At 34.9% G+C, this 20,835-nt stretch overlaps 2 protein-coding genes across 3 annotated transcripts in view; one reads left to right on the top strand and one right to left on the bottom strand.

Annotated features, from left to right (window-relative positions):
* Positions 1 to 20,835, top strand: part of LOC138701421 (ankyrin repeat and BTB/POZ domain-containing protein 1-like) — a 119,510-nt gene that overhangs the window by 9,585 nt on the left and 89,090 nt on the right. Inside the window, exons 2-4 of one of the 2 annotated variants that reach the window (XM_069828286.1) lie at positions 8,680 to 8,742; positions 8,828 to 9,028; positions 13,249 to 13,408. In XM_069828286.1, the coding sequence (XP_069684387.1) occupies positions 8,680 to 8,742; positions 8,828 to 9,028; positions 13,249 to 13,408 (424 nt within the window). Of the gene's footprint in view, positions 1 to 8,679; positions 8,743 to 8,827; positions 9,029 to 13,248; positions 13,409 to 20,835 lie in introns of those variants that run through there. The other variant, XM_069828287.1, reaches the window with a different exon arrangement.
* LOC138701423 (ras-related protein Rab-7L1-like) overlaps positions 1 to 20,835 on the bottom strand; it is a 163,541-nt gene that overhangs the window by 110,217 nt on the left and 32,489 nt on the right. The gene's annotated exons all lie outside the window — the stretch shown is intronic.

The following is a 20,835-nucleotide window of genomic DNA, read 5'->3' as shown; positions in this document are numbered from 1 at the left end:
TACCTGTTTTCACTGGGCCAGTGGCCAAACACTGGACTCTAGCATTAATTAATAATTTGGACAAGCTGAAGATGCAATCCATATAGCTTTAAATTGTTTGACAACGAAGTATTTGAGAAATTTTTTGTTGGATAACAATTTTTTTAACATCACCACTATAATTGCATATAGAAAAATGCATGGTCCCCTAAATGCTAGTAGGCTAATCAGAATAAATGAGGGAAATTCCTCTTTAGAGTTAAGATTATGTGGGGAGAGAAGGTAAAAACTCTGAAGTGTGATTATACAGTAGCGTGCAAATTAATCCGAACAACGTAATTACTTATGCAAAAACACTCAAACAGGATAAAAAAAGGATCTAAGACATACCTCAGTAATCTATGTGGCCTCCCTTGTTCCTAATAACAGCTCTGAGACGATTTGGCATGGATTCCACTAATTTCCCACAAATATTCTTCATTTCTTCATCGCGAAACCATACACCAATGAGGGCAGAAATCATCTTCTCCCTTGTAGAACAATCCATTTTTTGCATTCTTCTTTTGCAAATTAACCACAAGTTCTCAATGGGGTTGATGTCGGGTGAGTTGCCTGGCCAGGGGAGTTCCTGAATATTCTTCTTGTTGAAGAATTCTGTAGTTTTTCGAGACGTATGGCATGGTGCCAGGTCTTGTTGGAACACACCTCTGCCATCCGGAAATGATTTTTGCAGCTGGGGTACGATTCTGGTTTCCAGTAAGTGAATATATTTGTCAGAATTCATCATTGCCTTTGTAGGTATTAATGCTCCAGGCCCTTCATGTGTAAAACAACACCAAAACATTACTTTAGGGGGGTATTTGGGTGCTTGTTGGAGATGAGCTGCTGTTACTTTTTCGGATCCTTTCCGTACGTAAGAAACACGGTAGCCGTGGACCTCGAAATGAGGCTCATCGGAAAAAAGTACATTCTTCCAGTCATTCACTGTCCAGTGTTGATGTAATTTTTCCCACATTAAGCGTTTTTTGCATGTAACAGAGGTTAGCAGTTGCTTCTTAATAGGCTTACGAGCCCTTCGTCCAGCTTCCAAAAGCCTATGCCACACTGTTGTGACGTGAATATTCGCCCCAGTGGTAGCCATTAACTCGCAGGTTAAGTCGACAGCAGTTAGTCTAGGATTTAATTTACTTTTCCTGACAATTAAACGATTATCTGCAGGTGAAGTCTTCCTTTTCCGGCCACAGTTTCCTTTTTTCTGGGGTGTGATGGACCCAGTCTCCCTGTATCGTTTTATGATTGAATTAACAGTAGCCAAACCGATGTGACATTCTGCAGCAATTTGCCTCTGTGTCATAGAAGAATGCTCTGCTAATGTTATAATTTTAGACCGTTTTCGTGGAGTTGTATCCATTTGTGAAGACGACAGAATGTACACAGGATTGCAGTATTAAGTCTTCAACACAACTGAAATGCTTATAAGTACAAAACGACAGGCAAAATGTCACATATTGTAAAAAAATAATGACAGACCTTCAACAATGGAATTACACGTACTACAGATGTCAATTAAAGCGGTATGAGCATCTGTGAGGCCAGCAATGACAGAAAATGTAAAAATATGTCGTGTTCGGATTAATTTGCACGCTACTGTAGATGTTGAGTATTTGGTACCAAGTATAAAGTTTTAAAGCAGCGGTCTCAAGGTTAAAACTGCATTGGGGAAAGCATCTTTAGTCATTGCGAAACCGAAGGAACCGATTGTAGAATGATGTAACCTTGAGAGCGCTGATTGTAACATTTCTGTGATAAGACATACACCCACATCACCTTTGATTCATAACATGTTATTAATGTACGTATTATATTTCACATTAGGCATGTACATAATCTGTAGTGTGCGACATTGTGAGTGGTCTTTGCATAAGGAAAATGAAAGTAAGCTTTCTGAATGGATATATTCCATATATGTGTATTCATTAATATTTGGGTATGATAAAATAACTTACTTGTACATTATAACATTCATGTTAAAGAGCTTCAAAATTAAAATTAAAAGTGTAAAATATTAAAAATGACAAAAGCTAATCAACTATACAAAATTGTATAAATGAATGCACACGCACGCACACACACACACACACACACACACACACACACACACACACATATATATATATATATATTTTTTTTTTTTTTTTGTACATAATCTAGACACATTATACATCGCCGAAAATGGAGTTGTAAACAATTAAAAAATCCTTTTTAAAAAGATGAAACTCCTTGAATCTATGTTCAAATGATATTCTAAGATCTTTCAAAATTTCACTGTATCTAAGATGTTGCTGTTCTGTTAAACCAGATAACCCTTTAACATTCCCGAGTTTCCAATAACATGAGCCTCCTGATAAAAGATTTGATTTTATCATACATGTCAGTTATTAAGCTATCTTCCCCTTGCAGGTTTTTGACCAAGACGCAGTGATATGACTAAGAAAGGCAAAATCTTGTATCCATTCCTCATCAGTAAGCTCTGGTACTGGGTTCTTAAAGACTGTCTAAAATTTCCTTCATCTCAACCTTATTAGTTCCAATCTCTGTAAACAAATATTCTTTTTCCAAACTTCCTCGTAACACATAGTTTTCAGATGTCCTAGCCACTTTAGACCAGTGTTGCCAACACATGAATTGTGTCCTCGTCAGTCTAACACCTGGAAATCCGTCAGAATCCGTCAAAAATAAAAAAAAGACCCACTCAATATATCTAAGTCTTATATACAAATAAAAAGCAAATTTTAACACAATTTACTTACCAACCTTGATTAAAATAATAATTCGTCAACCTCTGACTTTATTACGAGGAAATCTGAAACTGGGGGATTCTTTAACATGGTACGGCACTGGCAGGACTGTTCAAAGAAAAAGTAAAATCCCCCCAAAAACTAAACAATTAAAATGACAGCAGCTGAAAGAAGTCCAAAGACGATGTAAATCGTAATTTCCGCCAGAAAATCCGTCACCCGTCAAAGCCATTCTTTTCCTGTTCGCTACATTGAAATTCGTCAGTTTTGGCGGATTTTCCGTCCACTTGGCAACACTGCTTTAGACAGAGCCATTTCTCTACAGACGCTAACGGAAAGCAATGTCGATCTGTTCATATTACGCGGTGTTTGACGTCACTGTCATGAACATACCTGAACTCTTATCTAGCTGCCCTCACGAGGGCAGCGTTATTCCAGAAGGAGCGAGGTCCTTCTGCTGTTTTAAAGAGTATGCAATAGAATATCTAAATGTGTATCATTTTGACTAACAAAATGATCTAATCTTACTGTGGAAACAGGGTGATTACCATAGGAACAGACTAGATCAGGTCTGGGCGTAAATAACTCAATTAAGGTACTGCAGACTACCCCTTAACTCCTCACTCCACATTCAGTTATGTATCAGATCGATATGTAGACCTGAAGGCAATCATTTCTAAGTGATGGATTGTACAAGGCATGCATCATAGCTTTTGCCTCTCTTTGGTCACCTAAATGCACATTGCTTTATTATGTGTTCGTTTCTGAAGTGGTGAAGCAGAAAGGACATGGACAGAGGTATCTTCTTTCCTTTTTCCTCCCTCTTTACACCCAGGGCTGGACTAGATGGTGTTGTTTAGTGAACTGTCTGAAGACAGGTCTGAACCTCACAAGTGATACCAACATGGAACCACTTATGAGGCAACTAGGCCAGGAGATAATGGAGTAGGAGGGGGCAGTTCCTTTCCCCCTCAATTGCATACATCGCCGATTAGCTACATATTACACTAAACAGACTTTATGTTTCTATCTAATAGACTAAATAGAAATATAAAATAGATAGTAATGCGAAAAGTATAAGTCATTGCATTAATGTAAGTAAAATGCTAATTGTTTAAATCTATGTGTTCATTCTTATTATGTGGTGATGGAAGGTTGTATGAGTAGACATAAAATGTGACATGACTAGAGCAGATGCATTAGTTAGGAAAGTAATAGTAATAGAATTTTAAATGAAGAATTAATAGTATTTTCTTTTAAACTCAGAACATGCTAACAGATACTTATTGAATGTTGTCATATTTGTTGTTAATTTGTGATCATTGTATAGTGGCTGACGGTGGATTATAACAGGATTGTATCTAATCCGCCATGACCATGCTTTCAGAATGGTGGAATAATAATAAATAAATTAATAATTTTCTATAACCAACCACTGCACTTTTATATGATGCACGCAATAAAAATTGTCTCAGTTTTCTAATTAGGGAATCTGGTCACCTTACACAGAAGGAATAAGTGGATTATACATACGAGGCGTGTTCTTAAAGTAAGTTCTGTTTTCAATTGTAGCTGTCGCATCGCTGCAATTGTTATTTTGCGCATGCGTGTTTTCTTCTTCAGTCCTCAGGCAAGCTGTGCATGCAGTTTCAGACTTCAGTCCATGTGTGTGTGGTTAGTTGTGATCAGTTGAAATGTTTAAAGCGATCGAGCACCCCGTCGACTGTGAGATGTGCTCTGTTATCCATTTCTTGAATGTGAGAAACATCAAACCAGCTGACATTCATCGTCAACTTTGTGAGGTGTATAGTGATGATGCCATTAGTGATGGAATGGTCAGGAGATGGGTTAGGAAGTTCAACAAGGGCTGCGTCTCTGTGCATGACGAGCAGCATACCGGTCGGCCATCTTTGATCAATGACGATTTTGTGCGTGCTGTCGATGAAAAAATTCATGAGGACAGGAGGTTCACAATTTCTTCGCTTTCCTTGAATTTTCCACAAATGTCACGGAGTGTTCTCTACAAAATTGTGACAGATTGATTACGATATCGAAAATTGTGCTCACGATGGGTACCCAAGATGCTCACCGAGGAACACAAAACCAAACGAGCTTCCAGTGTATTGAGCTTTCTCACACGTTACAGTGAGCAAGGCAATGAGTTTCTTGACCATATCGTGACAGGTGACGAGACTTGGGTGTCTCATATGATACCTGAATCAAAGCAGTAGTCCATAGAATGGAGGCACACTGCATCGCCAAGGAAAAAGAAATTCAAACAAACCATGTCAACATGCAAGATCATGTGCACTGTTTTTTGGGACAGAAAAGAAGTCCTACTCATCGAATTCTTGCCTCGGGGTGAAACCATTAATAGAGAAACCTATTGTCAGACCTTGAAGAAGCTCCATCACGCAATTCAGAACAAGAAACGTGAGATGCTGACCGACGGAGTTGTGTTGCTTCATGACAACACTCGGCCACACACAGCTCGTGACATCCAAAATCTCATCTCGAAATTTGGCTGGGAACAAATTGACCATCCCCCCTACAGCCCGGATTTGGCTCCGAGTGACTTTCATCTCTTCCTGCACCTCAAGAAGTTCCTCGGTGGTCAACATTTTGATGGCGACGATGAAGTGAAAACAGCAGTGCGGGAGTGGTTCACATCGCAGGCAGGCGAATTCTACAATGAGGGGATAGAAAGACTTGTGCCACGACGCGATAAATGCCTCAAGAATGGTTGAGATTATGTTGAGAAGTAATTGAAGTGTGGGGAATACAATGCAACAAAAATGGTTTGTAAATATCTTCCCGTTTACTTACTACATCCTTTTGGAACTTACTTTAAGAACACGCCTCGTACTTGAAAATGATTCTGAAATTGAGGACACTATCCAGCTCTGTGAAGAATGCAAGGCATATGTATCAATTCTTACATCCAATCCAAACTTACTTGAAACCACACACCTATTCGTCAACTTCAAAATTGAAAGTATATACAGTACAAACTACATGAAAAAAAAAAAACATTGACTCACCATTATATTACAGACTCTGTGCATGTCTGATTTAGATTCATTTTCTGTCAGATGAAGAAGGATCATTGCCATTACTGCCACTTTCTCCACTGAGTCTTCTCCAACTATAGACAGAACTGTCTGGAATATTAGGAAGAATGTGATCTTTTTCTCAGTATTGGTTGTCATTTTCGAAAGTCTGCATTTCAAGCCACAAAACTCATAAAATAAATATAAATTAGGTTTTATTTAATGATGCTCACAATTGCCAAGGCTATATCAGCTTCGCCGGTGTGCCAGAATTTTATCCTCACAAGAGTTCTTTTACATGTCAGTAAATGTACTGACATGAACCCATCGCATTTAGGCACACTTAAATGTTATTGACCTGAGCTGGGACCAAACCCGCAATCTGGGGCACAGAAGGCCAGCACTCTACCGACTGCGCCACCCAGGCCGACGTAAAATAACTCATAACATGAATTGTGTCGGGCCTGTTGCAAGGATGAATTTTATAACTGGATCCTAAATCAGATTTACGATGAAGAAATTGACCCATTATCATTACACGAAACTTGGGTTTTACTTTTACAGAAGGATAAATGCTGAAAATAAGATACTGGAATTCTGAGAAACCAAATATTCTCCACGTAGATTCACTTAACATGATTCTAAAATGTGATTGGATCCTTCAATAATTTTTCGACCAATTAACTGAGGAAGTGCAATTGTATGGATATTTTCTACCACTGCACTACATCCGGTAAAACTTCAGGTGACATAAGATACATTTTCGGGAACTAAATAATTAGTAGCAATTTGTGGCCTTCTAAATTCCCCGTACCTCATACCTTGAGATTTTTCTTTGGGACAACATAACTGTGTTACTGGGGACAAGCCATGTTGCCTTGTTAATCTTGTATTGGTGCAGGGCATACATTTACCACATCTAAGGATGCAGAGAATATCAAACACAATGTACAGTTTCAAAAAAAATAATGGCCCACCTGAATTTTCTAAGTTCCAGATTCAATGCATTGTGCATGCTCAGTGCTCCAAAGTAGCGGTATACACAAGATCACTTCTGCAGTTATTGAAATTCATTTTACATCAATTGTTGTCGTAACCCAAAAGACATTTGAAAAGATGTGATGAAAATTGATCTATTCTTAATAGTAGATGAATATTTATAAATCATGCGGAGAAATTTTACTTACTTCACCTTTCATAAACGAAATAGAATATGTTCAAAACCAAGCTCTCAGACTCATTACTGGTGGAATCAGAACAACTCCAATAGATTCTATGAGATTCCTCACTAATATTAACAGCATCAAAATGACAATAGCAGAAAAAGCACCAATTCAATATGAAAAACTTATCAAATTACCAGGAAACAATTGGCATTCATACAGTCCTCTCTGTAGATTGAAAACTCAAAAAAGTTTCATATCCATAGTTCAAGAATTAAAACAGAAAATCAATATCCCGAATTTAAGAGAAAACTTACAAATTAAACCAAACCCTTTAACTCTATTAAATATAGAATATAATCTAAATTTAACAGAAGAAATACTGAAATCAGAAGTAAACACTGAAATACTGAAACAATTGTCTTTAGAGACAATTAATATTAGGTACCCTCCACAAAACTGGCTTCATTTATACACCGACGGATCCTTGATCTCCAGAGAACAAGGTGCCGGTGCAGGTGTTACGTGCTGTCTCTTCTCACTTTATAGATCTCTTGGATATGGAACAACAAGTTTTGATGGTGAAATCATTGCAATAAGTGAAAGTCTCAGGAATCTTCTATGCCACATCAATAAATTTAAGAATGCAGGTATATTGTCAGACTCCAAAACAGCTATTCTATCAATAGTCTGTAAACACACACCTTCATCTCAAACAGCAGAAATAACTAAAATGCTCTCTCAATTAATATCACTCAATAAAAGAATTGTATTCCAATGGATACCATCCCATTGTGGAATCCTGGAAAATGAGAATGCGGATGCTTTAGCAAAGAAGGGCAGCACTGCTACTTACGGACCTGTTACTAAATCTACGTATTACTCTGTGAAGAGATATATTAAATCTACATACTTAGACTTCAACAAACAAAATTTGATAACACAATCTCAAGGGAAAAAATGGAACTTTCTGCATCAAAATCCACAGTTAATTCCCGATTTACCACGAAAATTGTCTGTAGCTGCATTTAGATTGGCAACAGGCCATGATTGTTTGGCCAAACACCTGCATAGAATTGGAATATATCAGTCCCCTAACTGCCCATTGTGCAACTCAAACCAAGAAATGGATTCGGAACACCTCAAAATCTGTGCTTCAGTGGCTGGCCATGATAAAATCTTTGAAAAATATTGGAGTGCAAGAGGTCAAATGACTTTATTGTCAAATGCCTGACATTAGAAAACAACAACAACATAAATCATGCAGTATAAAAGAGAATTATGGTGAACAAAATTAACCTGCATAATAGAAAAAAAACCTTTTCTCGACAGTATCCAAACCCTGAACTTTGTAGCCTGCGAGCAAGCACTGTAGCACATAGCTATCGGAATGCTTGTGATGAATTGTGTTAATAGGGATTGTCGTATATATCGTGTTTGTTTAATAATGACTCTTAGGTATTAATTTGAATCTCATTTTCAGAGTAATATCATTATTTTTGCATTAGTTGTGACATACTTTCCTGTAATACTGTTCAAATAGTACCGGTACTGGACTGAAAACCATTGTTAAATCATTGTGGTGTGAATCGTGCTCTGTAAGAAGCTTCAAGTTGAGCCATTTTTTGTTTGTAGGACTATACATGACACTATCAAGTTCTTAGATTACTGTATGTATTTATGTTCCAGGTACCTTGTAGAACACAAAGAAATAAACATCAATGTCCGAGACAAATGGGATAGTACACCCTTGTAAGTTTCAACATTATATAGCATATTTTAATTTCTATGTCTTGTAACTTCGATTTTTTATTTATAACTTTGATATTTATTTCAGGTATTATGCATGTCTTTGTGGCCACACTGACATTGTACATTATCTTCTGGAAAATGGAGCCAGATGTGAAGCTAATACATTTGATGGAGAACGCTGTTTATATGGAGCTTTAACAGAAAAAATTAGAAAAGTATTGTTAAACTATAAGATTATTACCAGGCAGACAATGAGAAGAGATTTGTATGATGAATTCTTGAGGAGGTGAGATATAAGACAAACAGACTTAGTAGCATAAATTTAATATAGTTTAATCTTTTGACTTTTAATATTACTTTGATCAGCAGTAATTGTATTGCTGGAAAAAACCGAAAGTGGACTTCATTTCAAGAAAATGTTAAAGCCAATAAGAGTAACTGCTTCATTCGTTTCTTAATCTAAACTTTTGATATTGTTGCCTCTTTAGCATTTTCTTTTTAAAACATAAAAATAAATCTTAAGTGTGTGTCCCATCAATAGCTTATAGTACAAAGCAATCTGTGACATTTTCTACAGCACTCGGTGGCAAACGGGCCCGAGGCTTGGTATTCCTGGTGAACTGGGTCCACTACAGTCTTTCTCTCTCTGTTCCCACCTTCTCTCTCTTTTTCTGCCTTCAAGGGCACAGCACATGGTCACATTGCAAATGATAGCTGTTGTTCAGTTGCCTATGAGCTCTGCTGATGTTTGTATTACGTCTTAATTGAAGAGTGTGGCTTAATATGGCACCACAAAAGTTTACATTAGAACAAAGGATTTATCTTGTGGAGTGTTACTTGATAACGAAGAATTGTGGAACAGTGCAACGACTTTTTGCAACGCAATTTCCTGGTGTTCCTGTTCCACATAGGACGATTTTATTAAACCTCGTAAAAAGTTTAGAGAAATAGGGTTAGAACATTTTTCTCGAAAATCTCTCCACTGTCTTTCACAAGAAATGGATATTTTGGAATCCACAGCATTTAGAGCCACTAAAATTCTTAAATTTAAGCCATACAGAGTGACAATAGTGCATGAATTACAGACTAGAGATAATGTGAGTTGTGTGAATTTTTGTAACTGGGTTTTACAAAGTGTTGGCACTCACTTTGTGGATAAAGCATTGTTTCACTTACATGGCCATGTTATAACGCAAAATAATAGATACTGGAGTACAAAAAATCCTCATCTCATTCATGAAACTTCTTTACATGATGAGAAGGTTGGCATATGGTGTGCTATAACTGCACATAATATTATATCTGTGGTGCCCGGGTAAAGGAGTATAAGTCCTAAAAATCGAAAAATGAGTTACGTATACCATGATGTTCAGAAAGGCATATTCTTATTGTCTATAGTTTGAAAATGTTATCTTATCATTCCTTAGGTGCACTGAAGCAGATACTATTTTGAAAATAATATTTTATTGACATTGAAACGTCTGATACTATTGGTGTTATGAACAGTAAAATTTACTTCCTTCTTAAACTTTACTTAATTTTTTTAATGCAGCTGTTCAGCCATCTTGGAACATTTGTGTAATTTTTAATAGTCATTATGTTTCGTAATATGAGCTTTGTGTGTTTATTCTGTAAGAGATATTTTGGGGAAAAAGGAGATAAGTTCTATGTAAGTTTGTGTAAAGGGGGATAAGTTGTCCAAACTTGTAATAGAACTTCAAAAGCATTAAGCGAAGGACAAAATAACTGGAGTACATTGTAAAAAGAAACACACTGGGATTTACAGATTTGTTGCAAACTTTGTTTTTGCATTTTCTCAAAAGTTGAATTTAAGACAGATATGCCCTATATTTTTTGACAATACAATCAATGGTGACAAATAAGAACACAAATACTCAAACTCATTTTTTGAACAGTTAACCAATATCGAGTGTCAGACTGCTTATTTCAAGCAGGATTCAGCAACTGCCCATACAGCAGCCGAAATATTGAATTTGATAAGCGAAATATTCGAGGACAGGGTTATTAGTATAGGATTATGACCCTCTAGGTCACCCAATTTGTCAGTCTGCGATTTTTATTTATGGAGAAATCTAAAAAATAAAGTATACAAAGACAATCCATGAGTTAAAAGACAGTATTATACGAGAAATCGGGAGAATTACGGTAGACGAACTTGCACATGTAAATGCCAATTTCCTTTGGAGATGTCAGGAATGTGTTGTAGCAGAGAGACATCATTTTAAACAATTTCGGTAGTCAAGGTTAGTAAACAATGTGAATACTGTAATTTTAATAGCTGACTCTAGCAACTCTAGCAGACAGTGTTCACAGGAAATGACAAGTGTTGATGCTGGGACCACTTGCTGCCGAATGCCGTAGAGGCATAGAGAATGTCATAGACCGCTCTGTATGTAACTGTTGGTGCCCACTATTCACACATTTGAATAAAGCTCTGTCTATTAAAAATATCATTGTTGATCATCTGGTACAATTTCCTTTTCTCAAATAGCAAATACCAACTTACAAATTTTACTAGATAATGTGTTTCCACCCTCTTGTATTAATTCTGCTGGAATTTGATCGATACTTGGTGGTTTACTTTTTCAGATTTTCTACTTCAGAAAATGTGGGTTTGGGTAAAAATGGCTCAGCAGTTTGTACTTCATATCATCCCAATCATTTCTAATTCGCATATGTACATTTAGTAGTTGCCCAAAATAGTTCTTCCATCTGTTCAGAATGGAATGAGAGTCTGCAAGCAAGTCACCATTCTCGTCCTTAACCATGTTCACCCTGGCCTGATATCCGTTCTTAAATTTCTTTATGCCCGTATATAAATCTCTAATGTTTTTATTCTTACTGTTGTTTCCACCTCATCCAGTTTTTCCTTCAAGTAAACTCTCTCCTGAGTGTACGACTTACATCCCATCTTTCATTGAAATAATTATCTCTATTAGCCTGGACTGGATCCTGTAAGAATTTTAATTTTGCCTGTTCCCTTCTACTACCATGCAACAATCTACATCAAACCACGGTTCCTTTTTCTGAGTTTCATAATTGCCTATGCCTCAGCTGTAATTTTGATATTATCTCTGATATTCTCCCATATGCTATTAGTATCTAATTCCTTCTCAACTTTGTCGGTACTTTGTAAAGTGGCAAACCTGTTTGAAATTTCGACCTGATAATATTGCTTAGTTTCCTCGTTTTTTAATTTCAGAATATTGAATCTCCTAATATTAACTTGTTGCTCTATTCGCATAGGCTTTCTCTCAATTTTCCTATCATCAAATAATGGTCAGAATCACAGTCTTCACCTCTGAAGGATCGAATGTCTACTATATTAGTATGTCTTCGTTTATCTATCAAGATGTGATCTATTTGGTTGTGTGTCAGTCCATTTGGAGAGGTCCAAGTGTATTTTTGTATATCCTTATGCGAGAATGTTGTGCTTTTTACACTTAAATTTTTTGTAGTGGCAAAATTTATGAACCGAACTTTATTACTAGTTACATGTAAGCTCTCTCTTTTCCAATAGTCAGTTTAAAAATATCCCCCAATGAAATTTTAGTGTGATATCTAGATAACTGATCAAAAGTGTGTTTCAATTCCTCATAGAAGCTATCCTTTATAATATGTGGTGACAGTTCTTTTCTGTAAGGGCATGAGCATTTATAATTACAATATCGCACCATCTACCCATAAGTACTAAAAACGATAACCTGTCACTGTAAATTCGACCTTTTTTACTGGTGATTTTATTCTCTTATGAATAAAGAGTCCTGTTCCTGATTGATGATTATTATTGTTTCCTTTCCCATTTTACAAGTAAGCTCTTGTCGTTAATATGCCATTCCCATCTAACCTAACATTCTGTACTCCAGCAAAGTCTATCTACTGTATGTCTAGCTAGTTTTTTTTGCTACTAATGTTACCTTCCTGTTCTGTAAAGACTCGTGACATTCCAAGTGCCAAATCTCATGACCTTATTCCTTTGCTGTGGTCGCGCCATAAAATCATTCCCATTCCGAGGTTTATGTTGGGGTTTCGTAACAAGTTTTTTTTTTTTTTACTGTGATTGATTGTTGGCCCTTTTCCCAACCCCCAACCTGGAGGACCACTCCTTATCGGCTGTCTGTGACTGCTAATTGAATATATTTGCAGCTACCCTCCATATCTGGAGGCCATCTCCTCTGTATGCAACCTAAGGACATGCCATTCAGTGGTGATAGGAACCAACAATGTGTGGCCAGTATTAGCTCTAGTATTCTAAGATAAGCTTCACTGCTTTGCCAGTAGAAGGAGCTTTGGATATAGGTACTTTAAAAAATGCGCAAAAAGTAAACATAGACATCTGAGCAAATTACTAGGTTTTGGAATTAAGATAATTTTATGTAAAATATATGTCGTTATTGATTAAGTTATGTGTCTACGTAATTTCTGCTTACATCTGAGTATTATGAAAAATAAGAGGTCTTAGATATGTATCTTTATTTATTTCAGACTTTTGGAAACTGGAGATTTTAGTGATGTAACATTTGTTGTCAATGGCAGCACATTTGACATACACAGATGTGTCCTTTCAGCAAGATGCACGTATTTTTGTGATAAATTCGAAACACGATGGCAGAACAGACGAGTAATCAACATAAAAAATAACCTGGTAAGACAAATTTATTAACATTATTTGTGTAAATTTGAGTTTCTCTGCTTTCCCTCATTGGCAATTACTTCAATTCTTGTTATTTATCTTATATATACTGATTTATTGAAATCCTCTGTCCTCAAATGAGGTTCACCAAGACAATTCAGAAATTAGAATAATTTTTTTTAAATACAGACAAACCTAATAATTAGAACATGAAAATAGTAACAAATAGCAAGAAGAATGATGAAAAAAAAAACAATATGAAACATATAAAAGAAATGTGAAAAATTATAGAAAATGTAAATTATATTGTACTATTTGTACAGAATCTTTGAGAATCTGCTTCAGAATTTTATTTATGCCGCAACTAGTATTTTCAATAATTTCATTAAATCAAAGGTAAACTTGGAAACAGGACCTCGAGCTCCAAAAAGCACTCCGTAAATAGCCCAATTATTTCCATTGCACATGATGAAACAAGTTGCCAAGTAAGGAAGGCACAGCTTGTATATATCTTTCTTTTCTTGAGCTACCTGTGTAGCCTGATTTGTATCTCTTTCAGAGTGAACAGTAGAGTCAAGAATTATTCCTTTCGTGTTTTTCTTGTGGTTAGCCACTATATTGACATGCATGTTTGAGTCTTGTTCGGGATGTTGTGGAGTTCTTCATAAACCTTCCGTCCTTGTTGCTGCAATGACTCAGTGAGAGCAGATAGTACGTGATGATGACCATTGTTTCAAAACAGTTCGCCTTTTCCACAGAATTCCAGAACATATCTTAAAGTTTCCTTCATATTACTGATGGGCAGTAACAGGTTGTGCTGAAGGTTCTTCCTGGTATAGAACAGACTGCCATGACATCTTGATAGCATTGACATCAGAGTTGGCAAACAAAACGTTTTAAACAAAGTGTTCTTAATCGTTTAAAATAATATCAATTGATTAAAATGTTTTAAACACAATGTTTAAAACTATATCATGATACTAATGTTTAAGCTAACAGAATTCTCTGTTATGTGTATTATTATTTCTCCGTTAATAATAAATAGTGTCCTTTTTTTCTCCCACCTCCATACAAGTTATGGAGTTAAAGAGATGGAAATATGTGTACAATCTCGTTGTCTGGTTGTTTTATTTTATCCTACTTGTTTACAATATAAAATAATGTTTTCCTTCTATTCAGGCCTTTATAAAATGTACAGTTATGAATTTACAGTGATGCTCCTGACTGTATGAAGCCAAACTAACTTTTTTCCAAACAAATATTATTATTAGTAAGGAATTTTTGTAGGATATACAGTGCAAACAATCTGAATGCTGATATCTGCATGTAGGCCTGTCATCTGAAGCAGGTTTTCTTATATTTATAAGAAATCCACTGAAACAGGATTATAATATTATAAAATATTCTAGTCTTTTTTACTTTTCTACAAACTTAGCTTCAATTTCAAAATGTAAAACTCAGCTATAAAATTAATTTTTAAAGTACACCACAGGTTACCAGTTTTTTCTGTTGTACCACTGAGTCATTAAACCACCAAACACCACTTCTACTTCATGAAATGTTTTGATTGTTGAGTGCAGGAAAAAGACATGCAGGTTTGGCAGCCTTCTCTGTGGTACAAGTAATCATTCGATCATGATCACTTACTCACTAATCGATAAATCAACAGTGACTTTATAAGAAAGCAGGAATTCAAATATTCAGTTTGATTAGAAATGTGTCTTTGTGTGGTCTAAGTAATAAATGGTAAATCCAAAGTAATCAGTATTTTAAATATGCTGTCTAAATATTTAGGGAAGCGAAATTCTAATTATGAGGAACTTTCATTAAGGAAAAAAGTGTTTATTTAAAGAGGTGGAAATATGTGTACAATTGGCTTGTGCCCACGTGGAATAATCCCTCTTAAGCTCACAATGAACCACAAATGGTCAAACAGCAGGAAAAAATGCCTCACTATTTTCATCATTATCATCCGTCACGAATTAGGCCTGTGTAGACCTGTTTTGGCCCCATCTAGCAGTCTTCTAAAGGGTCTTCCTAACCGTCGATGTCCTCTAGGTTGGTATTGCATCATCATTTTGGGGATTCTTGAATTGTCCATTCGTTTTACATGGTGTAGCCAATTTAGTTTGTATCCATTTATTTTTTCTTCTACTGACTCTACTTCTAATTGTTCCAATATTTCTTCATTCCTTTTTCGATCTAAAAGAGTATATTCTGCTGTCCATCTGAGAAATTTCATTTCTGTTGCCTTGATTCTGCTCATATCTCTTTTCCTTAATGTCCAAATCTCACTTCCTATAAAAGGGAGGGTTAATGCTAGAGTATTATATATTTTTATTCTTGTGAATTTTACTATTTTAATGAAATCAGAATTGAGGACCGTTTTTGCAAAACTTGCTAACTGCAAAATTTGCGAAATTGATATTTTGGTGGATTTGTTAACATAAAGCAGGCCTCTATACGATGTTGAAGTTATCTTAGTAAAATTGAATTAGGCCTATTTCTCTTCATTGTATTGTGTCAAAGTGTGATGGTTGCACCTATAACCTATTTGTCTTCATTCAGTTTTTTGCCTCTTCTGTAAAATTTAGTTTTTTCAGTTAGCAAGTTTTGCAAAAACAGTCCTCAATTATAACTTTGTACCAATTCAAAACTGGACTGTTAAGCTTTTCTATAATGTTGTAGAAAATGATTTCTCACTGTTAATAGATGATAGATCTTCAGAGAAATATAAACAATCAAACTGAGGTAAATTTGAAACAAAAATGTTTAATGAAATTCACCATTATGTTTCATAAAATATGTGTATATATATATATATATATATATATATATATATATATATATATATATATATATATATATTTGTTAGTAAGATATTAATTTTACGAATAAACAACCTTATGTAATTTAATAAACAGTGCAATAAATTTAAAGTGTCTAAAACGCCGGTTTCCCAAATTTTTCTAAAAAAAATCTGGAATTTCGCCAATTTTTACAATACTCATCTGGCAACCCTATGCATAAAACATGTTTAATATTTAAAAAAATATCAACTTTATCATTTTCAACAGTTGAAAGATTAATCAGCTCAAAATATCAACCATTTACACGAAATTTAAAATAATAAAAAACGGGAGTGTCTCAATATACAAAATATAATTCCTGAGTATCCAAGGAAAAGGGCAGTTGCATCCTTTTGATTACACACAGGGTATGACTATTTGTGAAAACACTTGAACAAAATTGGAATCTTTTCTTCACCACTTTTTTCCACTGTGCAGTCTTCAGAAAGAAATGGATCAGATTCATATGTCCAGTCCTTTCCTCTAAACCACAGTGTGTGTGAGAAATGTAGGCGAGCAAGCGAGTTAATGGCTTTATTGCCAAGAACGCAGCATTAGTTAATGACGACAGGACATTTTAAAAACACACTATTTCATGACACTGTTTAAAACAGTTTAAAAAAAAAGTTTTTTTCTTTTTTAAATAAAACTTTTCTTTTCCAACCCTGATTGACATATTCAGAAGATAAGAGGTTTTTCTTATCGCTGGCCCAAGAATTGGCTTTAGGATAGTCTCCATACACTGTTACGCCTTTTTATATTTATTTTAATTAGTAGTATGTCATTAAAAGACATGAAGTCTTTTGAGTGCAGATTCTTCTTCCTGCCGCACATGATGCAGCTGAACATCATCAATTTGCTGGACACACTGACAGTTATTAAAGTGTTAAAGACTGGCTTCCCATTCTGCTCTGACAATACCTAATCCCCGCAATTTCTTAGGGGATACATCATTACATTGGGTGTGTTATCTGAAAGTTGAAGAATTTCTTTCACTATGCTCTTTATTATTTTATCTATATATTTTTTTAATTTAAGTCATGTTGAAGTTAAAGTTCAGATAAGTTGAATGATATATAAGAAATTACATTACAATTTCAGTCAACAACTTATCAGATTGGTACAAAAACAAGTTTTGTTATAATGATCACATAATTCTTGGTTGTGTCAACGAATATTTTCGATTTTACAAGAAATCATCATCAGGTGGAAGCAATGAATTAGATAAATTAAACACAAGTGAAATATAAAATATAAAATGAAGAGTCCACTGCAAGAATGATGAATGTCATTTGGAATACATTTTTCAGGAGAAGCAATTGAAAGTTTGAAATGCTTAGCGCTCAAAGCTTAACTGTGATTTTCCGATCATTACTGGACAATGACTATCAGTGTTAATGCCATATAACTCTGTATGTACATTCTATATGTCTTAAGCTATGCATTGACAGTCTTGGTTCATTTTCGACAAGAAAGTGACATCCATCATTCTTGCGTGGACTCTTCAAATGCATACATAATGAACAAAACAGTATAGGAACAATCATATGTCAAAATATTAAAACAACCTGTAAAATTCAATGATAACATGCATGCAATCTTTTAGATTGTTAATGATTACAAGAATATAAATGTAAAATATGTGTATGCTAAAAGTTAAAATTTAATGATGGTAGGCTAGTTGAAAACTGAAGTTCTAAGGAATATTTTGTCACCCGAATTGATTAGTGACTAAGACATCTGAAATTAATCAATAAGGGATTTTACGAACAATAGTTAAAAATGAGAATTAATTGGTGAGCATCAATAGTGCTTTTCTCTTAATACTAACAATGTTGAAGATGGAGCAGAGTTAGATGTTGAAGTCAACTCATCGATATGTTACATGGCTTGTGACTGATCGTATATACTATGCAGAATGTGGGTAGGATGGGGGAGGAGAGTTTTATTGAAACACCAGGCAGAACATCTCGATAAATAGTAGTTAAATGGTGATATGATAAAACTCTCCTCCCCTAGCTCAATGCTTCCCAAACTTTTTTGATCGCAGATCCCTTTCAACTCGAAAAATTCACGGATCCTAAAATTAAATTAAATTAATTGCTATATTAATATAGATATTGTATTGTATTGTATTTATTAACATTCCATGGTATTCATACATGCTTACAGCTAGAATATGGAACAAGTCAAAAAATTTAATACTATTATAAAATCTTAATTTATAGTCACAGTCTAGATGAAATATATATAGACGAGATTTACAGTGTAGTCTACTAATACAACACAAAATTTTAGTATCAATTTCATGAATTGAATGTCATGAATTCACCTACAGAATAGAAGGCGTGAGAAATTAGGTACTTCTTTAATTTGGCCCTAAATAATTTTATGTTTTGAGTTTCATTTTTGATATCAATAGGGAGGCTATTAAAAATTTTTACTGCCATATAATGCACTCCTTTTTGATGGCACGATAGACTTGCCGATGGAGTATGAAAGTCATTTTTTTGACGTGTATTTATGCTATGAACTGTTGAATTAGTTCCAAAGTTTTCACGATTGCATACAAGGAAGATTATTAATGAAAAGATATACTGACAAGCCATGGGCATTATTTGCAGTTATTTGAAAATAGCCCTACACGATTCCCTAGATTTGGCACCTACTATTATTCAAATTACTCTTTTTTGTAATAGAAATATATTGTTACTATCTGTGGAATTTCCCCAGAATATTATTCCAAAACTCATTACTGAGTGGAAGTATGCAAAGTATATTGTTTTTAAGGTATTGATATTTACTACCTTTTGCATAGATCTAATAGCAAAACAAGCTGAATTTAGTTTGGGGCTAATTTCTTTAATATGATTTTTCCAATTTAACACATTATCGATTTTTAAGCCAAGAAATTTGGTTGTTGTTGTTTCTAATAGGGATCTATTATTAATTATTGCACTAGAAATTGCGATGTTGAATTTGGACAGGATTTAAATTGAATTATGTTAGTTTTGTTACAATTTAATACTAATTTATTGACTGAGAACCAGTCACATATTTTGAAGAGAATTTCCTCTCTTGAAGATTGGAATGTGTTGGAGTTATTGGCTGTAATTACTATACTTGTGTCATCTGCAAATAATATGGGATGACCTACAACTTTTATTAGAGGGGCAAGATCATTTATAAACACTAGAAAAAGTAGGGGACCTAAATTTAATATGCCTCCATATTCATATTTTGTATGTATTTAACATCGACAATATGTCTACAACTACATTAATTACCATGCATAGCCATGAGTTCATAAACATGCAGTAGTACTTGTAAACTGCGTATATATTTTCCAGGAATTAACATGCATAATTATAAAAAAAATTACCTTCAAATTGCTAATGTGAAGAATGGTGTTGTTTTCTCATCTCACAAATTTCTTTCGAGCTGGGGAAGATAGAAGATGTGCTGTGGTGTACAGGCAATGATGGAATTTTAATTTTGTTCCTGTATATCGTGAAAATCCTACTTCGCATAGATACGTTGTTGGAAATGGGAGGAGTTTCGTCACTGCACATTTAGAAATTTCCGAATATTCCTGAAGTATTCTATACCAGAATTCGGTGACAGGAAGTTTGCTAAATCTCTGTGTCATCATTTTTTCGTTTTTTAGTTGATTCCCCTGTTTTTAAATTAGCAGCATTTGGGCGTGAGACATGAAAAGGTAATCAACTGGTTTCGGAATTTGTAGAACTGCAATTTTTATTGTCTCTTATTAGTCACCGAACCATTGAGAAAACACTGTATAATATGAAAATTAAAATTTTTCGTAATATTAAATTAATATTATTATGTTCGGATTCAAAGACATGTGGTTATTAACACATAGTTTAACACGAATGCCTCACATAAGCGTGCTCGTACTGAATGAATAAACACAGACTTCACAATAAAAGTAACAGAAGCAGAACGCGTGCACAATAATGGAAGAAATTAGTTTCTTTTTAAAAATACGTGTCATAATTTATTGCTGATTAAATAATATTGTCATTCAAATTTATTTTACAATTAAGACATTAAGTCTCCGAGCACATTTACAAAATCTTATTCTTACACTGTTGGTCTCGAGAGAAAAAACTGCATATATTCACACACACTAAACTGATAAGAACTGACTAACTAATAACCGCCACCCTCATTAAGCAGACAAAAATTTTCAACAGAATTTACTACGTTAACTGAAAAAAAAAGGAAGTAGTGTGTGTTTTTTTTTTTTCCAAACGTTCGAGATCTAAATAGTTTCGAGGGAAAAATTGTTCCAGGTCCGGGGTATCGAACCCGGGACCTTTGGTTAAATGTACGAACGCTCTACCAACTGAGCTACCCAGAAACTACCAGACACCGATCCTATTTTTCCCTCTATATCCACAGACCTCAAAGTGGGCTGACAACCGTCAAGCAACCAACACTGAGTGCACACAAGCTCTTTGTGACTCGAGGTATACCTGAAAGATTGATTTGCATAATACACGTCACTGTTAACAAAAAATCACTATTCAAGTCACACAGAGTTTGTGTGCACTCAGTGTTGGTTGC

The sequence above is a fragment of the Periplaneta americana genome, chromosome 6 (genome assembly GCF_040183065.1).
Source record: "Periplaneta americana isolate PAMFEO1 chromosome 6, P.americana_PAMFEO1_priV1, whole genome shotgun sequence".
Taxonomy (NCBI): domain Eukaryota; kingdom Metazoa; phylum Arthropoda; class Insecta; order Blattodea; family Blattidae; genus Periplaneta; species Periplaneta americana.
Note: the sequence above shows the minus strand (reverse complement) of the source record. Positions and strands in the feature narration are given on the sequence as shown.